The sequence below is a fragment of the Saccopteryx leptura genome, chromosome 13 (genome assembly GCF_036850995.1).
Source record: "Saccopteryx leptura isolate mSacLep1 chromosome 13, mSacLep1_pri_phased_curated, whole genome shotgun sequence".
In the NCBI taxonomy this organism is placed as follows: domain Eukaryota; kingdom Metazoa; phylum Chordata; class Mammalia; order Chiroptera; family Emballonuridae; genus Saccopteryx; species Saccopteryx leptura.
Genome location: NC_089515.1, coordinates 28,322,448 through 28,341,890, shown reverse-complemented (window position 1 = coordinate 28,341,890; position 19,443 = coordinate 28,322,448). Strand labels below are relative to the sequence as shown.

At 37.0% G+C, this 19,443-nt stretch overlaps 1 protein-coding gene across 2 annotated transcripts in view; it reads right to left on the bottom strand.

Annotated features, from left to right (window-relative positions):
- The window catches only part of HPSE2 (heparanase 2 (inactive)), a 773,696-nt gene that overhangs the window by 697,662 nt on the left and 56,591 nt on the right, over positions 1–19,443 (bottom strand). For both annotated transcript variants that reach the window (XM_066354936.1, XM_066354937.1), the window contains exon 3: positions 12,821–12,982. In XM_066354936.1, coding sequence (XP_066211033.1) covers positions 12,821–12,982 — 162 coding nt within the window. The remainder of the gene's footprint in view (positions 1–12,820; positions 12,983–19,443) is intronic.

Sequence of the window (19,443 nt, the reverse complement as noted above, 5' to 3'; positions counted from 1 at the left end):
CCGGTCCCAAGAAAGCAACAAAAGACGATAGAAATGTAAAATCTGCACCAAATAAAAGGAAAACTCTCCCAGTTTCATACCTATTCAGTGCAGTTTGATGTGGGCTCAAGCACAGATTTTTTAGGGCTCCTCGTCACTGACTGATGGCCTACCAGAACGGGGTTTCTCCACCAACTGTCGGTTTCCTTCAACTGCTTATCCCACCGAGTAATGTTATTCCTATGTGGTGGCGCTTCGTTATAAATGCACCAATATTCACGTTCCACTTTGGTCATGGATTCAAATTTAGCGAGCCATAGAACACACTGAACTTTCCTCTGTACTGTCCACATCTTGACTGGCATGGCCATGGGCTGCTCCGCTGTATACATGGTGTTATGTCATCATCTGTGCATGCACACATGCTGCCACATCATCCTACAGAAACTGGGATTTTTCTTTCATTTGGTGCAGATTTCACATTTCTATCGTCTTTTGTTGCTTTCCTGTGACCGGTCAAAAGTGCACCATGACTTTACAAACACACTGTATATATGTTCAGTGATACTCCTCAATCATTGCATACAATCATAAAAAAAATAGAGACAACCATGATGTCCTTCAATAGAAAACCAGGTAAATAATTATAATATATCCATACAATGCAATCCTAATGTTTATTTTAAAGGGTATGAACCTATATTCTTTCATATGGAAAGATGTCCACATAGTATTAAGAAAAAAGAAGTTACAGCCTGACCAGGCGGTGGCGCAGTGGATAGAGCGTCAGACTGGGATGCAGAGGACCCAGAGTCGAAACCCCGAGGTCACCAGCTTGAGTGTGGGCTCAACCAGCTTGAGTACAGGCACACCAGCTTTAGCATGGGGTCGCTGGCTTGAGTGTGGGATCATAGATATGACCCCATGGTCGCTGGCTTGAAGCCCAAAGGTTGCTGGCTTGAAGCCCAAGATCACTGGCTTGAGCCCAAGGTCATTGACTTGAGCAAGGGTCACTAGCTCAGCTGGAGCCCCCTGGTCAAGGCACATATGAGAAAACAATCAATGAACAGCTAAGGTGCTGCAACGAAAAATTAATGCTTCTCATCTCTCTCCCTTCCTGTCTGTCTGTCCCTATCTGTCCCTCTCACTGACTCTCTCTCTGTCTTTGTAAAAAAAAAAAAAGTTACAAAATAATAGACATGTATTATTACTCGATTTGTATAAAATGTATTTGTTCCCTATACGTTTATGACTTGTGTATACGTATACTACATGGAAAGATGTCTAAAAAAAGAACAAGTAAAATATTTTATCTCTATTATAATTACAAATAATAAACAAATCATTCCACTTTGAAAAAATATATTTTGACTCTAAAGGTGTTGATTTTACTGAATATACAAATGTTTATGTACAGTAAAGTTTTTTTCATTATAATCATGTGAAAAACCAGCTATCACCATTACTTTTCAATATTGTTTGAGAGACATATAGAAATTAAAAAGAAAAATAAATGGTAAAATTTTAGAAAAGGGGAAAATCTATCTTTGCCTTAGATCAACAGCTCCTCTCTACACTGGAAATAAGATATAAGAGAAAGAAGTTCACTCTTAATATCACCAAAATAAATTATTACAGAATAAATTGAACAAAAAAAGGTATAGGAAAAACTATAAAATATTATCAAATGATATAAAACAAGAACTAAACAAGTGAAAAGATATTCCAGCCTTGGTCGGTTGGCTTAGTGTATAGTGTCAGCCACGTGTGCAGAAATCCTGGGTTCAATTCCTGGTCAGGGCACACAGGAGAAGTGACCATCTGCTTCTCTTCCCCGCCCTCTTCCCCTTTTCTCTCTTCCCCTCATACCCGGAGGCTCAGTTGATTTGAGAATCAGCCCCAGACCGGGGTTGCCTGCTGGATCCCAGTCGGAGTGCATGCAGGAGTCTATCTCTATATCTCCCTTCCTCTCACTTGAAAAAAAGAAAAGATATTCCATATTCTTAAGTGGAAGATGTAATATCAGAAAAAAAATCAATCTTTCTCATATTAGGATATAAATTGATTGTAATTCCATTAAGAATCCAGTAATGAATTTTCTTTTTCTTTTCCCTTTTTGTTGAATTTATTGAGGTGACTCCAGTTTAACAAAATTTCACAGGTTTGGGGTGCATAATTCTACCACGTAGCATCTGTACACTATATTTTTCATTCAACACCCCAAGTCAAGTGTCTATCCAGCACCATTTATTCTCCCATATACCCTTTTCTACCTTCCCCCACACTCTTTCCCCCAGAAATCACCAAACCTAAATTTTCTTGGTATTGTGTTTGTTTAATTTCTCTCTGTCGCACTGGCATACCTCTTATGAATCTTCTTGAACTGGAAAAAATTAAAAATGCATTTCAAAAAAATTATGTGACAATAGTCATGGAAACCTTCAAAAGAAAAATGGGTAAGTGATTAATAAGCCTTACCAGATTTCTTTTTTAAAAAAATTTTATTTATTCACTGTAGAGAGGAAAGGGATAGAGAGAGAAGGGGGAGGAGCAGGAAGCATCAACTCCATATGTGCCTTGACCAGGCAAGCTCAGGGTTTTGAACCAGCGACCTCAGCATTCCAGGTCAACACTTTATCTACTGCGTCACCACAGGTCAAGCCCTTACCACATTTCAAATCAGTGTAGCATTGGCACAGAAATAAAGACTAGAAAAATGATAGAGAATAAAGTTCAGAAATAGGTATAAACATATGTGAGAATATAATATTCATATATGATGTTTCAGTTTAGTGGCAAAAGAATGCTTTATTTTAAAAACAATATATGCAAAGCTGGCTAGTTACTTGGAAGAAAACAATGCTATATACTTACATCACACTATATATAAACAAATTCCAGTCATAGTTAAAGATTAAAGCTCTTAATTAAAAACAGTCAAAAAATAAATGATATCCAGAGAGGAAAATGCTTTGCAATACATATGACAAAAGATTAACATTCCAAATTCACAAAGAGTACTTATGAACTGATAAGAAACAGATCAACACCCAAATTTTTTTAAAAAACAAAGTACGTATATGAGTAGGTAATTCACAAAACAGAAAATACAAATCACCAATAAATATGCAAAAACATAATTACCCTGGTTTAGCCAGAAAAATGCAATAAGATAAAATTCTCACTTGTTATACTGAAAAAGATTGAAAAGAGCATTAATATCTAGTGTGAATGGGAATGCTAGGAAATACTGGTTATCATACACTGCTAGTGGGAATGGAAATTGCTACAACCTATTCTGAAAATTATCTGACAAGATGTGCTAAAATTTTAAATGGAAACCATAAAAGAAGGCCCTGGCCAGGTAGTTCAATTTGTCAGAGCATCATCCCAATACATGAAGACTGTGGGTTCAATCCCCAGTCTGGACACATACACAAATCAACCATTCAGTGGAACAACAAATCAATGTCTCTCTCTCTTTCTCCCTCTCTCCTCTCTCTCCCTTCTTCTCTCTCTCTAAAATTAATATATATATATATTTAATATATATTATATATATATTTAGAGAGAGAGAGACAGAAACAGACAGAGACAGATGAGAAGCATCAACTTGTAGTTGTGGCACTTTAGTTGTTCACTGATTGCTTCTCATATGTGCCTTTACTAGGAAGCTCCAGCTGAGACAGTGACCCCTTGCTCTAGCCAGTGACCTTGGACTCAAGACACAACTTTGGGCTCAAGCCAGCAACCTTGGCCTTCAAGGCAGTGACCTTTGGGCTTAAGCCAGTGACCATGGGATCATGATCTCATGCTCAAGCCTGTGCTATAGTTGGTGAGCCTGGACTCAAGCAGGATGACCCCACACTCAAGCTGGTGACCCCAAGTATTCAAAACTGGGATCTCAGCATCCCAGATTGATATTCTATCCACTGAGCCACCACCAGTCAGGCAATAATAAATAAATAAATAAATTTTAAAGAAACCAATATCTCTAATTAATACAGGTGCAAAAATCCTAGACAAAATACTAGCAAATCAAATACAACAACACATTAAAAAATAATACATCAAGATCAAATGGTATTCAGCCTGACCAGGCAGTGGCGCAATAGATAGAGCATCAGACTGGGATGTGGAGGACCCAGGTTCGAGATCCCGAGGTCGCCAGCTTGAGCGCAAGCTCATCTGGTTTGAGCAAGGCGGCTCACCAGCTTGAGCCCAAGGTCGCTGGCTCGAGTAAGGGGTCACTCAGTCTGATGTAGCCCCCTGGTCAAGGCACATATGAGAAATTAATCAATGAACAACTAAGGAACCACATGAAGTATTGATGTTTCTCATCTCTCTCCCTTCCTGTCTGTCTGTCCCTATCTGTCCCTCTCTCTGACTCTCCCACAAAAAAAAAAAAAAAAAAAAAAAAAAAAAAAAAAAAAAAAAAAATCAAGTGGTATTCATCCAGGAGCACCAAGATGGTTCAGCATATGAAAATCGGTTAATGCAATACACCATATTAAAAAAAAAAAAGAAAATCATATAATCCTATCAATCAGTACTGAAAGGCATTTGATAAGATACAACATCCCTTTATATGATTAAAACACTCAATAAAATGGGTATAGAAAGAAAGTACCTCAACATAATAAAGGCCATATATGACAGACCATTGGCTAATATACTAAATGGGAAAAACTGAAAGCTTTTCCTCTAAAATCAGGAACAAGACAAGGTTGCCCACTCTCTCCATTCTTATTCAACATAGTGCTGGAAGTTTTAGCCAGAGCAATCAGGCAAGAAATAAAAGGCATTCATATTGGAAAAGAAGTAAAGGTATCACTTTTAGAAGATGACATGATCCTGTACATAGAAAACCCCAAAGACTCCACAGAAAGACTATTAGAAACAATAAAACAATACAGTAAGGCCACAGGATACAAAATCAATATACAAAAGTCTATTGCGTTCATATAATATGTCAATAATGAAACCTCAGAAAATAAACTAAAAAAAAAAAATCCTTTTTACAATTGCAGCAAAAAATAAAAAAATAAAATACCTAGGAATAAACTTAACAAAGAGTGTAAAGGATCTATACATAGAAAACTACAAAGCATTATTAAAAGAAATTGAAAAAAGGAACAATGAATTGGAAAAAATATTCCATGTTCATAGATTAAAAGGCCATATTACTCAAAACAATATATATATTTAATGTAATTTCCATTAAAATTCCAATTTAATTTTAAAAAAAAAACCAGAACAAAAAAATCACCAGGTTTGTATGAAACCATAAAAAAACCACATAGCCAAAACAATCCTGAGAAAAAAGAATAAAGCGGAGGTAATCAACACCTGACTTCAAATTATACTACAGAATGACAATAATCAAAACAGCATGGTATTGGTAGAAAAATAGATCCACAGACCAATGCAACAAAATTGAGAGCCCATAAGTAAAACCACATAAATATAGATAAATCATCTCCCACAAAAGAGCCAAAAACACACAATGGAGAGAAGAAAGCCTCTTTAATTAATGCTGCTGGGAAAATTGGAAAGCCACATGCAAAAGGTTGAAACTTGACTGCCATTGGTCCCTCTGCACAAACATTAATTCAAAATAGATCAAAGACCTAAATATAAAACCTGAAACTATAAATTACATAGAGGAAAACATAGATACTAAACTCATGGACCTTGGCCATAAAGAACAACTTATGAATTTGACCCCAAAGGCAAGGGAAGTAAAGGCAAAAATAAATGAATGGGACTATATCAAATTAAAAAGCTTCTGCACAGCAAAAGAAACTGACAACAAAACAAATAGGCAGCCAACTAAAATGGGAGATGATATTTGCAAACAACAGCTCCAATAAGGGGTTACTATCCAAAATATTTATATATAAAGAACTCACAAAGCTCAGCAACAAACAAGCAAACATTCCAATTAAAAAATGGAAAGAGTTTCCAGGTCCATCCATGTTGTCGCAAAAGGTAATGTTTCTTTCTTTTTCATGCAACATGGATGGACCTGAAAACTATTATGTTGAGTGAAATAAGCTAGGTAGAGAAAGAAAAATATCATATGACCTCACTCACTTGAGGAATCCAAAGAACAGTGAGAACTGAGGAATGGAATTGAGACAGAGGAGGGATCAAAGGGACCAGAGGAAAAGAGGACAGAGGGAAAGGGGATGATAGGATGAGATAAATTTGAAGGGAAGGGGGGAGGGCATTGTGGGGAGGAAAACAAGGGAGATGTTGAGGGGAATATGAGGGAGGGGGAATTCATTCAGGGTGACCCTAGAATCTATGTAAACACAATTAATTAAATAAAAATTAAAAAAATAAAAAAATGGAAGAGGATCTAAACAGATATTTCTTCCAAGAAGACATACAAATGAACCACAGATATATGGAAAGATACTCATCTTCACCAGCTATTTGAGAAATGCAAATCAAAACTACAATGAGATACCACCTCATACCTCTTAGATTGGCTATTATCAACAAGACAGGTAATAACAAGAAGTAGAGAGGCTGTAGGGAAAAGGAAACTCTCATTCACTGCTGGTAGGAATGCAAATTAGTACAACCATTATGGAAGAAAGTATGGTGGTTCCTCAAAAAATTCAAAGTAGAACTACCATGTGACCCAGCAATCCCTCTACTGGGTTATCTACTCCAAAAACTTGAAAACATTGATACATAAAGATACATGCACCCCAATGTTCATTGTAGCATTGTTCACAGTGCCCAAGACATGGAAACAACCAAAGTGTCCTTCGATAGAGGATTGGATAAAGAAGATGTGGTATATATATACAGTGGAATACTATTCAGCCATAAGAAATGATGACACAGTGTCATCTACAACAACATAGATGGACCTTAACAACATTATACTGAGTGAAATAAGTAAATCAGAAAAAGTTAAAAACTGTATGATTTCACATATAGGTGGGATATAAAACTGAGATTCATGGACATAGGTAAGAGTGCAGTGGTTACCAGGGAGAAAGAGATGTGTGGGAGGGGAAGGGCATAAAGAGCGACAAAAGGTGACGGAAAATGATTTGACTTTGGGTGATGGGTATATAACATAACCAACAGTTCAAATGATATAGAAATGTTTACCTGAAACCTATGTACTCTTGAGGATCAATGTTATCCTGTTAAATTTAATTTTCTAAATAAAAAAAAGAAACCATAAAAGAAAAAATTCATAGATTGGATTTCATCAAAATTGTTTCTACATTTCAAAAAGAACCTTTAGAAAATGAAACAAAGGGCCTGGCCAATTGGCTCAGTGGTAGAGCATCAGCCCGGCATGTGGATGTCCCAGGTTTGATTCCAGGTCAAGGCATACAGGAGAAGTGCCCATCTGCTTCTCCACACCTCCTCCTCTCGCTTCTCTCTCTCTCCCTCTCTCTCCCCATTCTGCAGCCATGGCTTGCTTGATTGGAGTGAGTTTTCCCCAGGCGCTGAGGATGGCTCCATGGCCTCTGTCTCAGGCACTAAGAAGAGCTCAGTTGCTGGGTAATGAAACAATCGCCCCATAGTGGGCTTGCTGGGTGGATCCCTGTCCGGTGCATGCCGGAGTCTGTCTCTCTGCCTCCCCTCTTCTCACTAAATAATTAAAAAATAATAATAATTTAAAAAATCACAGAAGAAGAAAATATTTGTAAATCACATATCTGATGGAGGACTTATAGCCCAAAATATATACAAAATTCTCAAAACTCAATGGTAAGAAAACAAAACTTATTCATAATTTTAAAATGGCCTGACCAGTGGTGGCGCAGTAGGTAGAATGTAGATCTGCAACACTGAGGTCCCAGATTCGAAACCCCAAGGTCGCCAGCTTGAGTTTGGGATCACCAGCATGATCCTATGGTTTCTGGCTTGAGCCCCAAAATCGCTGGCTAGAAGCCCAAGGTCACTGACTTGAGTCCAAGGTTGCTAGCTTGGCAAGGGGTCACTGGCTCAGTTGGAGCCCCCTGGTCAAGACATGTATGAGAAGCAATCGATGAATAACTAAGGTGCCGCAACTACAAGTTGGTACATTTTATCTCTCCCTTCCTCCCTCTCTCTCTCTCTCTAATTAATTAATTAATTAATTAAAATAAGTAAAAGACTTAAATAGATTCTTCCCTAAGGAAGATCTATAGATGATAAATAAGCACATGTAGAGAGATGCTCAGTATCATTAGTCATAAGATAAACTACAAATTAAAACCATAAGATACTACTATATATTCACTAGAATAGCTAAAAATTTTAAAACAGACAATACTGATTGTTGGCAAAAACGTGGAGGAACTAGAACTCTCACATATTATTTGTGAGATGTAAGATAGTACAGTAACTTTGGAAAATAGTCTTGAGTTTCATATAAAGCTGGACACCATAAAATCAAGCAATCCCACTCCTAGGTAACTACCTAAGAGAAATGAAAATCTATGTCAGTATAAAGATATGAGAACAAATGTTTATACTAGGTTTATTCAGAAGCACTAAAAACTAGAAATAAATCGAATGTCTAGCAACAGATAAATAATAAACCAAATTGTAGGATAGTCATAACAAAATATTACTCAACAATAAAAAGGAATGAAATGCTGATATATACAAGATGAATGAATCTCAAAAAAATATGCTAAGTGAAAGAAATCATATACACATAACCACTTGTTTACATGATATTTAGGGTCAAATATCAGATCAAATATACACCCAAGGACTGGAGGTGGGAAAAGGACATTGACTGCACAGGAAAATAAGAGAATGTTTTGGTGTAACAGAATCTTGTATATCTTTGGTGGTTGTGGTTATATGACTACAGAATCTTTATATTTGTCAAAATTTATTTTTCCTGCATATCAATTATATCTCAATAAACCTGAATTTATAAAATCTATAAATACATATCTTTTGACCCAGGCATCCACTTTGAGATGTCTACTCTACAGAAATAAATGTGTCAATATGTATACATTAATAGACATTAATAAGAAAATGATTAAATAAACTTAAAGGTCTGAAAAGAGCCCTTTGAGCATTATGATAGTAACTGAGAGAAGAATTCTTGTTCCACTGATTTGAGTCCTTTTCCTTAATTGAAGTTTGAAGAATGGGTCACAACAGGGTACTATGAGCCTCTTTTGCTCAATTTATTTGTCACAGTAACATAGTATAGCGACCACAGAATTCCCAGTCCACTTTGGAATCTTATGAGTCAAAGAAAAGGTAAAAAAAAAAAAAGCATCTCAAATAACACCATCCATTTATAATGGCCATAGCTCGCACTGCCTGGTTATTCCTTGCCCTCCATGAGTTTATGTCCTAAATGAAATCCTAGAAAATGTATTGCCCCTTAAAAGCTGACTTTCAACTTCTCTGTTTTTCATTTGATTACAGTATAGGCATCTGCCACAAAAGTTCAATTTACACCTTAAAAGGGAAAGTGGTAAGGTGAGAGAAGACAAATAACTGATTCTAATCATGTGAAGTTATTTAATAGATGTCAAAATTATTTTTAAAAAATCTTCAAGTGAATTCATCCATATGTACACAGCAGAACACTATCAACAAATTTATAGAACATTATTAGATTAAGAATCATGACAGCACATGTGCACACACAGACAAAAAAAAAAATCATGAGAGCACAAAGAAATGGTAGACATGATCCCTGTTCTTTCTTCAAGACTCCTACCCTACTCCCCCTCTCATTTGTCACTCCTTGAGTAACTTGCAGTGACATTAACATTCTCAGGCCCAAGTAGTTATAGGACAAGCATACACTCAGATGTTGGTGCGTCAATGTGATTAGTGTAGTATACAACTCACCACCATTTAAAGTAGTTCTATCACTGATGTTCTACTGGAATTACTCCTTCACCTTCCAGTAACCTTAGAGTTTACTTCAAAATCCTCTACTTTAGGTAAGGCTAACATTATTTCCAATACCATGTAAATCATTCACATTAAAATATTAAAACATGCTTAATACCATGCAAAAATACAATCTACTTTTCTAGGAATATGATATAATGAGGAATACTTCAATAAGATATATGCACTAAAGAATTATTATTAGTTTCCATTAACTGGGCTGTCAGTAGGACTGTAGAATTGTTTCCTTTTATTAAATGGTCAAAAGACCCTCAAATCTCAAGCATCATTTGCTCTCACCTGAAAGGGCTCTGTTTAAGAAAAAAAAAGAAAGAAAGATGATAAAGATGATGAGCTCAAATGCTGAATATGAAGGCATGCTTCTCACCTTAGTGGTCACAGTCACATCAGATAGAAATGAAACATCAAAGAATAAGGGCTTGCTTGTGACGTAGAAGGCAACGACCAATATTTTTATTTCAATCACTTTATTAATTTCTTACTATACTGACATTTCAATCATTTTATTAATTTCTTTCCTATACTGTGATCTTGTCCAATTTAAAAATAAAGAATATACCATTAACTAACCAGGAAGCAACTATGATACACTGCTACCCATATACATGAAAATTAAAAATCATTGGGAGAGGTGCTAAGGGGAGGGCAGAGGTGTGAAAAGTGATCTCTTTCAGAGATTTTGGAGACCCAGCTTCCACATCTTGTGCTCACTTAAATACTTTACTACAGATATTTCAAACAATGCCAAAGTTACACAAAATAAGTGGAACATCATCAAGCATAGCTCCTAGAGTAGGTGTTCTGAATATGTTGGTATAGAAAGTCACTTCATTTGAGAGGTCTCTGCCCCTTCAACCTTACCCTCCTTACCAATATACATTCATCACTGAAAAGGGAAATATTTACAAAAGTTAGTTTAGTTATGTTTAAATATTATGTTTAGCTGTCTGGAGACCATGTTCTCAAAATTTATACAAGAAATCAAGGATTAAACTTCATAACAATTAGAAAACCATGCTGTGTAAAATCAAAGACTTAGTTAAAGGACATTAAAATAGTTTTACCATTGGTGCTAAATTGAAATGACTCCATCTCTTCCCAACACCTGGCACCAAAACCCTTTGAACTTTCATGTAAACACACCAGGGCACACCAAGTGCTCTGTCTCTGGCAAGGTACCACCTCTGCACAGGCATTTGGGTGAAAAATGTGAAAAATGCCTGAAGACTCTTTGAAGCAGTTTGGGAGAAGTGAGAGCAGGAAAGAGGCTCTTCACTAGGGTAAGTTTGTTTAGCGGAAAGTAAGCAAGTTGTCAGGGTAAAAGTTGACAATGTTGATTCCAACAGTTTGAACTGTGAATAAACATCCAAAGGGATTATGTTACTGAGAATTAGAAAAGATTCCATTGAACTCAATAGAACACTTGTATTTTTTCAAAGATAATATGCCTTTGAGCCACACTCTGTATCCACAGTTTAGGGTTAGAATTACTCTAAGCCCTTTCTATGCCACATTAAAGAACATGGGGTCTGACCTCTCTAATATGTATTTAAAATATTAGAGTAAGGATGGAATTAAAATATTTCACTTCCAGTCACTGAATTGGAAAACATTAAATATATGCACATTTGTACATTTGAGGTAGACTGGATAAATCTGGAGAGAAATCTATGTTCTCCCCAAACATCTATCATTAAACACAGTTTCATTAACCAATTTAGGGAAATACATGCATTAGCTATAAATCACTTTTAACTTTTCCCTCTTTAATGACTTATCAAAGAGCAAAAAACAGGGCCTATACTTACAAAATCCAAAAACTCCTCTCTGCTCACCAAAGCTACATTTAAATCTGGTTTTCATCTCATACTATTGGGTCTTCCACTAGGTACAAGATAAAAAAATGAAAAAGACTTGTGCTTTTTAAAGCAGAACAATTTGGTTGTTACTCAGCAATTCCTGGTGAAATCCAGGAAGGCTGTTAAAAAAAAACAAAAACCAAAACTTAAAATTTTCCTAATTGGACTTTACAAAAATAAGTGTGAGATGTTCATAGCCTTTCAGACAGTCCATTTTTTTTATTTCTTAAATATTCATAAGCAAGAAAAAATATACACTTTTGGTTTGTTAAAGTTCATTTGGATCAATATAATGCAAGTCTGCCATGCATGCCCTCAAGAAAATGGAGGTAACTTGAACTGCTCTTGTTAGTTCATCTCAAGTCCTTCATGATTCTCACATTAGAGCCTGCTATTGGGATCTTTTCCAAAGCTTGAAAAAGGCATGCAACTTGCATGCTCTTTACCAGGAAAGTTTGCAGGCAACCCTGTAAAAAGTCGTTTCTCCTTTGAGCTCTCATACATATTCACTTTCCTCCTAGAACCAAGGATGTAAAAGAGAATGGCTCAGTCTCATAGCCTTTTTGCTCTTAAAAAGAAAATCAAATTCCCTAGATATTTTCAAACTCTACCACGAACAGAACATTCTCAGCTCTGCCTGTGGATCATTATCTCTTTTACATTTCATCTTTATATTCACTGGGTTCACAGAAAGGACATACACAGAAAGAAGAAAATAGCTGCTTCTTAGACACCAAATTTAGTAATTCTCTCAAATCTACTGGCACACATCTAAAAAGTCATATTTTTATAAGGCTTCATTAGGTTTTCATTGGGTCTGTCTTTTAAGAACACACATGCTGAATCGCCCATAACCTCAAGCCAAAAGACATCTGCAAACTACAAGAAATGGTTTTTATAGGAAGACAAGAATCATCACAATTAAAAAAGGGATACAGTGAATAGAGACAGACAGATGTGAGCTCATCTGGATCCCACTTTAGTGTCTCCCCAGCATCAAGTTGCTAACTGATGGAGGCCATCAATCTACAAAGCTCTAAGATTTTAGCCGATTCCAATAGCCTTACCTGTTAATATGAGATTACTGTAAGTATTGGAGAACTGTTCCTTTAGAAGAACCAGATGCATCTGAGCTGCCTTCTCCCGCTGGAGCTCCAGCATAACATCAGGGTGCTGGGCAATCTTGCAGCCTTTCTGCTTATCCAACGCAACATCACTTCGAACAATGTCTACAATAAGAAAGAAAAAAGAGAGGCAGCACAAATGAAAAGCAAATAAAATACAAAATAAACTAACTAAAAAAAGAAAACCATATACACAAGTCCTGTTTCACCCCAAAATGACAATTTATAAACTACCAGTATTTTCATCAAAATGAAGACATTCAGAAGTAATAAACCCAAGGGTCTCCAATTTCATGATACATTCTTTTTAAGTTTCTCGGGTCATTCCAAATTCTTGGGAGATTTTTTGCTTCTTATCTCTCTTTGAAATCATTTAAGATTGTCACTCCTTTACTCTCCTTTCTAAGCTCACCTCTAGTACTTATTTACCTCCTGGGGCCTTTTCTGAGCAGCTGTTAGCATTCTCCATGGGAAAAAAATACAACTTTGAACACTAGTAACTAGTATTCTAGGACCAGGTGATAGCTACAACATGTGCATTCACGATGCTTGGCCTATTTTCAAATTTACCACCCAGCCAGCCTACTCAATTCAAACTAGGGCTGCCATTCTGTGAGTTAGCTACAGAATTTCTCCTGCCCCTTTTTCATATACCTCTGGGTACATTCTGACTCAGTAATCACTCTAGAATCCTAGAAGTATTTTGTGAGTCACTAAAGAAAGCAAGAGAAGGGCTAGAGTCACTTTTCAGATCTCCCTCTTTCCCAATTACTTTCCATTACTCATAGGCTGCTTTGTATCCATTTTATACAGTATAACTTCCACTCAAAGCAGAAGTATTCTCCAGAAAACAGCCTTCCCCAAAAAATAAATATTCGTCTATAATGTGTCCCAATTAACAGAGAGCTTTCCTGCCCTACAGTTATTTATTTTTATAAGTTAAAATATAACTCAGTTAATTATCATAGAAAGAAATGATATTATCAACAGCAATCTGGATGACAACTCTAGAAACTTTCATGTTTTACACAGCAAACTAGAAGATTTTAAGAGAAAATGCCCAAAAAATAATCACTCTGACATTGTTGACACCAATGGCTTTGAAGGGAAAAATATGAATGTCCATTGTAAAGCCAGAAGCCACGGCCAGGGCTACCATCAGAGCAGCCCAGCCCTTGCAGGTTCGCATTGGATTCGGACAGTCAGTAAAGAAACAACGGAGCCAAGAACTGATGGGCCTTCATCTTTAATCCTAGCTTGCACCCGGCGGGCAAGTAAAAATACACACTGGGCTCCAAAACCCAATCACATTCAGTGCTCACAAAGCTACTGATTTATCCGAGTTTCCTAGAATCAAAGGTTTCTAGCTCACCAGACTTATTCTCCTCAGTTCCCCATCTCCTTCCTTATCCCAGATACAAACTCTACACAAACTGGCATCTCACTCAGCACTCCGACATCTTAGCTGCTTCTCCTGGCCTACTCCACGTGGCCTCCTTCTGTTCTCTGCTCTGTTCTCTCCTCTAATGATCCCAGGAACCAAGAGCGCAAACTCCCGTTTTGCCCCCACTTTATACTGTAGCTTCACAACCTCTAATCCAATATACAAAGTAGGGAAGTCTCTAATACAAAGTCACTTCTCTGAGGCATGATTGGATTGTACTGCCCCACATCAAAAAGGGTGGGAAAGGCCCAATCCCAAAACCAAGCCCCAGGCTACAAGGATTCTCAACACACATTAATATCACCTGGGCGACGGCCTCACGTGGGCACCGCCATCCTCAACAAAGTGAGCATAATATATTTTATGTGCCCAACATCCATGTTGATAGTACCAGTAGAAAGATTTAACTCTTAAGCAATGTACAATGACATTTAAGAAAAAATTGGGCCGGAGGTCACAAAGGGTAGAACATCACCATGAACAAATAATCTTCAAATCCATATTTAAAGCCCCAAAAAAGAAGCCCATATATAAATAAAACCCATGACAATAAGGATTAAGATGTGTGGTACACAAAGATTAGTCAGGGCCTTGGCTGGTTGGCTCAGTGGTAGAGTACTGGCCCAGTGTATGGAAGTCCCTGGTCCAATTCCCAGTCAGAGCACACAGGAGAAATGACACAGGAGAAACGACCATCTGCTTCTCTACCCCTCCCCCTCTCCCTTATCTCTCTCTCTCTCTCTCCCTCCCTCTCTCCCCCTCCCACAATCATGACTCAATTGGTTCATCAAGTGAGTTTGCCCCAGGCACCGAGGATGGCTTCGTGGCCTCTGCCTCAGGTGCAAAAAATAGCTCTGTTGCAAGCATGGCCCCAGAAGGGCAGACCATCAGCCCCAGACAGAGGTTGCTGGGTGGTCCCGTCCAGGATACTCTTGGGAGTCTGTCTCTCTGCCTCCACTCCTCTCACTGAAAAAAAATTAGTCAGATGTGGTTATGGTCCTCACTCATTCTTACATGAAAAAAGGGGAGCTGGTTGGAAATAATACAGTATTGTGCCTAAACATATTTATACAAATTTCTAAAATATAGGCAATAAAGTGAACCCATTTAACATTCAAGTAACTAATCTCACAGATTTTTTTAAGGCTTGAATACAAAATTAGAATAAATTAAATCAAGGGTTGTTGGGCAGATAAAATGTATTATGCTCACTTTGTTAAAGATGACACAAGGAGGCCGTCGCCCAGGTGATATTAATGTGTGTTGAGAATCCTTGTAGCCTGGGGCTTGGTTTTGGGATTAAGCCTTTCCCACCCTTTTTGATGTAGGGTGGTACAATCCAATCATGCCTCAGAGAAGTGACTTTGTATTAGAGACTATTTTGTATATTGGATTAAGAGTTTGGATTTCTACACTATAAAATGGGGGTGGAACGGGAGTTTGCTCTTGGTTCCTGAGATTATCATTAGAAGAGAGAGCAGAGGAGAGCAGAGAAAGGCCACGTGGAGGAGGCCAGGAGAAGCATCCAAGATGGTGGAGTGCTGAGTGAGATGCCAGTTTGTGTAGAGTTTGTATTTGGGATAAGGAAGGAGATGGGGAACAGAGGTGAATAAGTCTGGTGAGCTAGAAACCTTTGATTCTAGGAAACTCGGATAAGTCAGTGGCTTTGTGAGCACTGAATGTGATTGGGTTTTGGAGCCCAGTGTGTATTTTTACTTGCCCGCCAGGTGCAAGCTAGAATTAAAGACTATGGCCCATCAGTTTTTGGCTCTGCTGTTTCTTTACCGACTGTCCGAATCCTATGCGAACCTGCATGGGCCAGAAGGCTGCTTTGATAGTGGCCATGGCTTCTGGCTTTACAAGGATACACTCAGGTTTTTTTAAGACTAACAATAGAAGGCAAGAGGAATAATAAATGTAGTTTACATTTATTTAATTATATTATATCATTAAATCCTTCCAATAATCCTATGAAACTATGTGGCAGACATTGTTGACTAGCTGACACAAACCCTAAATACACTCCCTTACCTTTTGCCTTCAATTACTGTAGAGACTGAAAAGCTAAACTATATAATTTCCCAGCTTTTCTTGGAGCAAGGTGTGACCATGTAACATGGTTCTGGCCAATAAGCTGCAGGAAGACATACCTAGAAGGAATTCCCTTGCCAAATTAAAAAAGATAAAACTTAATTAAGAGAAAACCAACTTTTTTCTTTCTTTTCAATCTTTCTGTTCTCCTATTCTTTATGCCTGAAACATAGACATGAGGTCTAGAGTTATAGTAGCTGTTGTTGCAATGAGTCAAGAAGTAAGAGGACAAAGGACTTTACACTAAAAATGGTAAACAGAAAGATGGAACAAGCCTAAGTCCCTAATGTCTTTACTGAAATACCATAACTATCATTCTTGTTCTAAACTGCCCATCTCTCAATTTCTTATTATGTGAGACAAAGCACTATTTGTACAAACCATTAATAGTCAGCTATCTATATTTTTGAAATCCTAATCTGTTTTTATAATCTTAAGTGATAAGAAATAATATTATTATCCCTTCTGTACATATGAGAACACTGAATTCACAAAGCTAAAGTGACTTGCTCAAGTTCATAAATCCAGGAATTTTTAAAGCTAAGTCCAGTGATCTTTCCAGAAGTTACTCCTACATAGAAACTCATGAACCTAATGGTAAAATGTATTAGACAATAAAAGTCAGGAACTAAAAAGAAAAATCTAATTATACTTTTACAGTAGCATACTACAATCTATCCAGATTTTCAGTCTCTACAGTAATTGAAGGCAAAAGGTAAGGGGTATAGATGATACTTTCCTAGAAAACAAAATATTACAAAACTTGTAAAACAAATGGAGTTTTAGTTATCCTTATATCTTCTGATAAAAGTCTAATTCAAAGAGCAGAACACCTATGAAACTCTTTACTTCCTATATAATAAAATTAATTTCTCAGAAGTCAGAGGAAGTAATAAGTATAACTAATATCCTCAACATCATTCAACCATAACCTTGAAATAAAGAGACGATATTATCTTAATATTAATAATACTAAGAAAAGAGCTAAAATGTTTTTGCACAGGAAAAGAAACCATCAGCAAAATGAAAAGACAACCCACTGTATGGAAAAGCATATTCATGGAAAAGCATATTCACCAAACATCTGAGAAAGGGTTAATAACCAAAATTTATAAGGAATATATAAAACTCAACACCAGGAAGACAAACAATCCAATTTAAAAATGGGCAAAGGACCTGAATAGACACTTCTCCAAATAGGACCTAGAGACAGCCAACAAGCATATGAAAAAGTGCTCAAGGTCACAAATCATCAAAAAAATTCAAATTAAAACTACAATGAGATATCACCTCACATGTGCCAGACTGGCTTTCATTACCTGTACTGCTGGTGCAATGCAGACTAATGCAGCCACTGTGGAAAGCAGTATAGAGTTTCCTCAAAAAATTAAAAATGAAACTGCTTTATGATCCAGCTATCCCACTTCTAGAAATATATCCTAAGAATCCCAAAACACTAATTCAAAAGAAGATATACACCCCCATGCTCACTGTATCATTATTTGTAATAGCCAAGATCTGGAAACAGCCCAAGTGTCCATCAGTGGATAAGAGGATGAAAAAACGAAGGTACATTTATATAATGGAATACTACATAGACATAATAAAAAAGGAAATCTTACCTTTTGCAACAGCATGGATGGACCTGGAGATTATTATGTTAAGTGAACTGAGCAAGGAAGAGAAAGACAAATACTGTATGATTATACTTATAGTTGGAATCTAATGAACACAAACTGAGGAACAAAATAGAATGGGAGGCACAGACACAGGAAACATATGGATATCTCTCAGAGGGAAGGGGGGAAGGGGACTAGATCAAAAAAGGTGAAGAGATTAGCAAAAATATATATATATCATACATAACACAGAAATACAGACAACAGAATGACAACAGCCAGAAGGAAATGAGGGGGTGGAGACAAGGGGAGGAGGGCAAAGGGAGAAAAATGGGGGTACAAAGAGACTTTGGGGCATGGGGGAGGCATGATGTGGCGTGTAGATGGTGTATACTGAGTTGTACACTTGAAAACTGTATAGTTTGGTGAACCAAGTCAACCCAATAAATTAAAAAAAAAAGGTTTGACATCTTAAAAAAACAAGAAAAAGAAAACCATGGGCATGTCCTAGACCAGTGGTTCTCAACCTGTGGGTCGCGACCCTGGCGGAGGTCAAACGACCAATACACAAGGGTCGCCTATTCCGATGGCTTTAGGCGACCCGTGTTTTGGTCGTTCAACCCCCACCGGGGTCGCGATCCACAGGTTGAGAACTGCTGTCCTAGACTTTAGAAACATATGTCCTAGACTTTAGAAAAGTACATTTCAACAATGTTTGGAAAATAAATATGCTATATGGATTTTTTATTTATTTTTAATCTGTTTGGTATTGTATCAAAGAGTAGATAAAACACAAAGCAAGAATACTTATCAAAGTTGCACATGGTCATATATCTAGAAGAACAATTAGCATCATAAATGATATATGCTCAAGATGCAAAATTATCTCGGCAATCTAGAAATTTAGGATTAGATTCCCAAAATATAAGTAAAGACATGAACACAAAGTCCTCCACTTATACTGAAAATTAATTACATAAGATTATATGGGAAAGCCAAACCAGACAGAAGTTCAAATATGTAAGGTTTTATTGAGATTTGTAGATTTTAGTTAAATACAAGCCTAATATAAGCCAGTGGTATGCTACCAAATATGACCTTGCCACTAAAAACATTAATGCAATCTTAGACTAAATTAATAAAACTAGGACATCCAGAATATAGGAGATAGCATAGCCACACTGCATTCTATGCCAGTGAAAGGCAGCAGAGCGAAAAGACGGAGTTAAGCAGACTTCACTTCAGATTCTGATTTGGTGTTTACTAATTAGTTGCAGAAGTGACAGACAAAAGCACTTCTGTAAGCCTCAATTTCTTCATCTACTGTTATTGTAAAGAGACATAAAAGGCTTAGCACTATGCATGCCACCTAATAAGAGTTCTATAAAAGGTAACTTTTATTTTTTAGTATC